Here is a 4,610-nt window from a genome sequence, read left to right as displayed (position 1 = left end):
AAGTTCCCCGGTGATGCTGAAGCTGCTAGTCCAAGGACCACAATTTGAGAACCACTAGTTGCTGGATGAGTAAAATCCATTGTGTCCACAGGAGGCATACAATAGACACTCAGATGGGGTTGTTATTATTACTACTCTCCATATCTTGGTAACCCCAACGTTTGCTCTCTTCTGCTTCCAGATTACTCAGCAGTTTGGCTGAGATTTATGCAAAGAGAGACAGCATTCCTTTTCTACACTTCTATATGTAGCAACCTCCTGCCATTAATACCCTTTCTTATTTAAAAGCTGCTTCGCAGTTTGTATAGAACTCTCACAGACGTTATTGTGTTTTTATATGAAATTCTTCCCAATTTCTGAGCATATATTATGCCAAGTAACGTCTCATTAAGAAATAGGCACTTAAAGCGGGGGACGGGGCGATGTGCAGAGAACACTCCCTCCCCTTAGCATTTGCAGCTCTGAATGTAGGCATAGGTTTAACTCAGACCAAATATCCTAGAGGGGATAGGTGTCTGTCTCCCTTATGGATAGAAGGTGCAAAGTTAGAGCCCCAAAAAGCACTGATAATAAACATCCCTCTTGTGCCCCTTCTCGCCAAATAAAGCGAATGGGTAGCGGAAATCCCGGGCGAGCCCTCCTCGGCAGGGTCTCTCAAGCTGGCGCCGAAACTGCGACTCCCACGCTCGCTGCCCTGGCCCCTGCGCGACAGCCCGCTCTCTGCAATGCAAAAACGCAGCAGCATCGCCCTGCAGCCCTCTCCTGGGGGATCGCACGGTGCAACCAACCCTAAAAACGTGGCCGCGCGACGCCCCCTCAGCCCCGCGGGCTTCCCATTGGCCGGTTGCCGCTGTCACTCCCTCCTAGCCTCGCCTTCCCGCTCCCGGGCGGAGGCAGCCGGGCGGGGTAGGTTGCGCGCTCGCCGCGGGCTCGGGCCGCGGCCGCGGCTTTGCAGCAGGCGAGCGCGTCGGGCGGCGGAGTGGGGCGCCCGGGCCAGGGGCCGGGCGCGCCGCGGCCTCCCGCGGCGCGCCCATGCGGAGCAGGGGCCGGTTGGCAGGGCCGGGAGCCAGCAGCGGGCCGAGGGAGGGCGGCCGACTAGGACCTGCCCGGCCGGCTGCCCCGCGCCCCGCCTTGCCCCGCAGCCCGGCCGGCCGAGAGGGATGAGCTGTGCCGCCCAGCTCCTCTCCGTCCTCCCCGTGCCCTGAAGCAGAAAGTTTGGGGGCCGGGGGTTGTCTCTCTTCTCCCTCCTGCAATGACTGCCCGAGGACTCTTGCTGCCCAGCCTCGACTGTGACCTGTCTTCGCTCCCCAGGTCGAAATGAACTATTCCAAGCTATAACCAAGGCTCCCCCTTCTCGCCCCTCCCTCACCCGCCTTTAATAATTTTTTTTTTTAATTCGAGAAATTGTGGTCTGCCATCTCCCCTCCTTGTTAATAATTTAGACCCCAGGCCTCATTTCTGAGTATAAGAGCAGGTGCGGTCTTCCCCAAGACGGCGCGCTGGAAGGACAGATTCCCCTTGCCGACCCACATACAACATGAAGAGGTGCAGATCGGACGAGCTGCAGCAACAACAGGGCGAGGAGGATGGAGCTGGGCTGGAAGATGCCGCTTCCCACCTGCCGGGCGCGGACCTCCGGCCTGGGGAGACCACGGGTGCTAACTCTGCTGGCGGGCCAACTTCAGACGCTGGCGCTGCCGCGGCGCCCAACCCAGGTCCCCGAAGCAAGCCTCCTGATTTAAAGGTGAGCAGACCATCCCCCGGCAAGCCCAACCCGCGACTTAGCTCTCGCCACTCCACGCAGAAGTGCTTTAACAGGATACAAGTGAGGGGGGAAGTCAGGCAAAGGTCAGAGAGGATGAGCGGATGCTTGACTGGCACCCCAGGGGGGACGTCAGGTACCGTTTGTGCCTCTGTCTTTCAGCTCCATTTCAGGCCTCTGTGTTTGTTCCCCATTATTCAGCAAACGTTTTAGTGACTCACCCATCCGAGATTGTTTGAATAATGTGTGAAGTGCTATTCGCAGACAAAGGGCTGGAGAAATCCAAGATGCTAACCAAAAAGTGGACAGCAGCTGACCATTAGTTTTCGTTGCTGAGTAAGTCTCTACCCATTGGGATCTTTTTTGTTTGTTTGTTTCTCGTGAGACGGAGTCTTGTTCTGTCACCCAGGCTGGAGTACAGTGGCGCGATCTCGGCTTACTGCAACCTCTGCCACCTGAGTTCAAGGATTCTCCTGTCTCAGCCTCCCGAGTAGCTGGGATTACAGGCACGCGCCACCACGCCCGGCCAATTTTTGTATTTTTAGTAGAGACGGGGTTTCACCATGTTGGCCAGGCTGGTCTTGAACTGACCTCGGGTGATCCACCCGCCTTGGTCTCCCAAAGTGCTGGGATTACAGGCGTGAGCCCGCCCCGTCGGGATCTTTGAGCGCCTTCCAGGATGAAGCTCAGTTTGCCGGTCTGTGAACAGGGGGTGTGGATTTCCTGCCGTTAGGTGGAGCCAGAGGTTAAGATAGTGCTTGGAGATCTCTGCCTGCTGCTGAACCAACCCCCAGGGTGGAGAACTGACAGGTGGTGGAGCAGAGCTTGGGCTGGTTTGGGGCCTCAGTTCAAGTTGCTTACATGCTGAGACGGCAGCTAGAACCAGAAGCCGAAAGCACTGTTCACGTGGAGCTGTTTATTTTCTGGCCTGAGGTTGCCGAGACAATTGGCGAGCTGTCTTGAATATATCTCTATCAATTAAAACAGCAGCTGAGATAAATAATGCACCTTTGCCGGAACTGCCACAGGGACTGCAGGCTCAGGCTTCTCAAGCCAGCTCACCGCCCGGCTGAGCGAGATGTCAGCCCAAGGAAGGAACTTAGATGCCTTGGAGATTGATGCCTCAGTTATTTTCTCCAGAGAAGGTGCGGTGTCTGGGCTAGGGGAACGGAAAGGACTCCGTTGCATTTAATAAAGCCTGTATCCTATGGCAGCAGCCACTAAGGAGCTCACCAGAATAAGCCAATGACATTCCTCATTTGGCCTGAGCGGCTCAGAGTCAGGAAGTCAGAGCGCAGGTGAGTGTGTGTGCTCTTACCTGTGTATGTTACCTGTCTGTGTGCCTTGGGGAGGAGTGAAAAGGGGGACGACTAGATTATTGTTATGTGTATTTTTTAAATTTTGCAGTAATTATTCAAATCTGACCTCTGGTTCTGCCGCTGTCCTTTTCAGAGCTTCGTGGCTAGCCTTATGTCTAGAGGATCTCTGTGGGATAGGCTCTCTCTGCACAGGAAGCTTGAGCTTTTGCCAGACCCAGGGAGTCCTTGGTGTTTATCTCTGCTGTCACCCCCGAGTCCATCCCATGTGGTCAGGAGGTGTAGTTCCTGTTTTAAGTGAGATGGTGAGGGGTAAGGGGTCCCTTGAACGCTGTTATGGGGAGGAGGCTAGCCTTCTGCTGCTGACTTCAGCCTCATTCTGAACCGATCCAGCAAACCCTGATTCTTTGACCAGATGAGACCCTCAGCTGAGTCTGTGAGAGGCAGCCTTGGAAATTCCCCACTCTCCAACTCAGGACAGCAGTGGAAACTGCTTTCGCCATTTATTCCCCCACTTGCCTTCGTGAGGAAGATGGGTTGGTCATGGCATGGGGGCTGCAGTGTCTCTGTAGAGGGACGCCTTAAGGGATGCCTTAAGCTTGTTCATTTCCACTCTCCTATATCATCTTTCTTTCTTTTTTTTTTTTTGGCAATGCCTTCATTCTGGTCAGGGGCAGATGTAGTAACAACTTTACATTTGGTATTAACTGCCGAACTGCCCTCAACCAGAATTGGAATCAGGTGCAAGAAAAGGAGGTTCCCCCTCCCCCCGCCCCCGCCCACGATAAAACATACCACTGAACCCAGCAATGTGGACCCAGTAAGGAGCAGAAAATCCAGCGGCAGCCTGCTTGTGGGAGCTCAGGGAAACAGCAGGGCTTTTCCTGTTTATCTCTGTCTGCTTCATCACAACATGTTTACTACCGTGTGCAAGGGACTTCCAACCAGATGTGACTTGGGGACTTTCACAGTTTGATTTGCTGTGTGGTCTCAGGCAAATCACCCTTTTCTAAGCCTTTTTCTGGGGAAAGGGACTAAGAATATCGGAGTGTGTCCAAACTTATTTATTTATTTATTTAGAGACAGGATCTTGCTCTGTCACTCAGGCTAGAGTGCAGTGGCATGACCACGACTCACTGCAGTCTCAAACTCCCGGGCTCAAGTGATTCCCCAACCTCAGCCTCCCAAGTAGCTGAGACTACAGGCGCATGCCACCATGCCTGGTTAATTTTAAATTTTTTATAGAGACATGGTCTTGCTATATTGCCTAGGCTGGTCTCGAACTCCTGGGCTCAAGCAATCCTCCCGCCTCAGCCTCCCAAAAAGCTGGGATTACAGGTGTGAGCCCACCCTGCCCAGCCCCTCCAAACTTTCTGGAAAAGTTGTTTTCCAATACTGTTACAGTTTTCCAATGATAGAAAAATTCCATTATTGGCTCTGGAACTGGGTAGAAGTTGACTGGTTTTAGATTTGTTGGTGGTACCACAGAAGGGTGTTTAATTTTTTTTTTTTTTTTTTTTTTTTTTTTTTTT

The 4,610-nt window shown here is 53.2% G+C and overlaps 1 protein-coding gene across 4 annotated transcripts in view; it reads left to right on the top strand.

The window, feature by feature from the left end:
* Positions 1–877: 877 nt before the first annotated feature.
* Positions 878–4,610, top strand: part of TMCC2 (transmembrane and coiled-coil domain family 2) — a 46,362-nt gene continuing 42,629 nt past the window's right edge. Inside the window, exon 1 of one of the 4 annotated variants that reach the window (XM_017880978.1) lies at positions 878–1,744. In XM_017880978.1, the coding sequence (XP_017736467.1) occupies positions 1,538–1,744 (207 nt within the window). In that variant the 5' untranslated portion in view covers positions 878–1,537. Of the gene's footprint in view, positions 1,745–2,348; positions 3,061–4,610 lie in introns of those variants that run through there. The other 3 variants (XM_017880979.1, XM_017880981.1, XM_017880980.1) reach the window with 3 other exon arrangements.

Source organism: Rhinopithecus bieti, unplaced genomic scaffold (assembly GCF_001698545.2).
Source record: "Rhinopithecus bieti isolate Rb0 unplaced genomic scaffold, ASM169854v2 scaffold_12049, whole genome shotgun sequence".
In the NCBI taxonomy this organism is placed as follows: Eukaryota; Metazoa; Chordata; class Mammalia; order Primates; family Cercopithecidae; genus Rhinopithecus; species Rhinopithecus bieti.
Note: the sequence above shows the minus strand (reverse complement) of the source record. Positions and strands in the feature narration are given on the sequence as shown.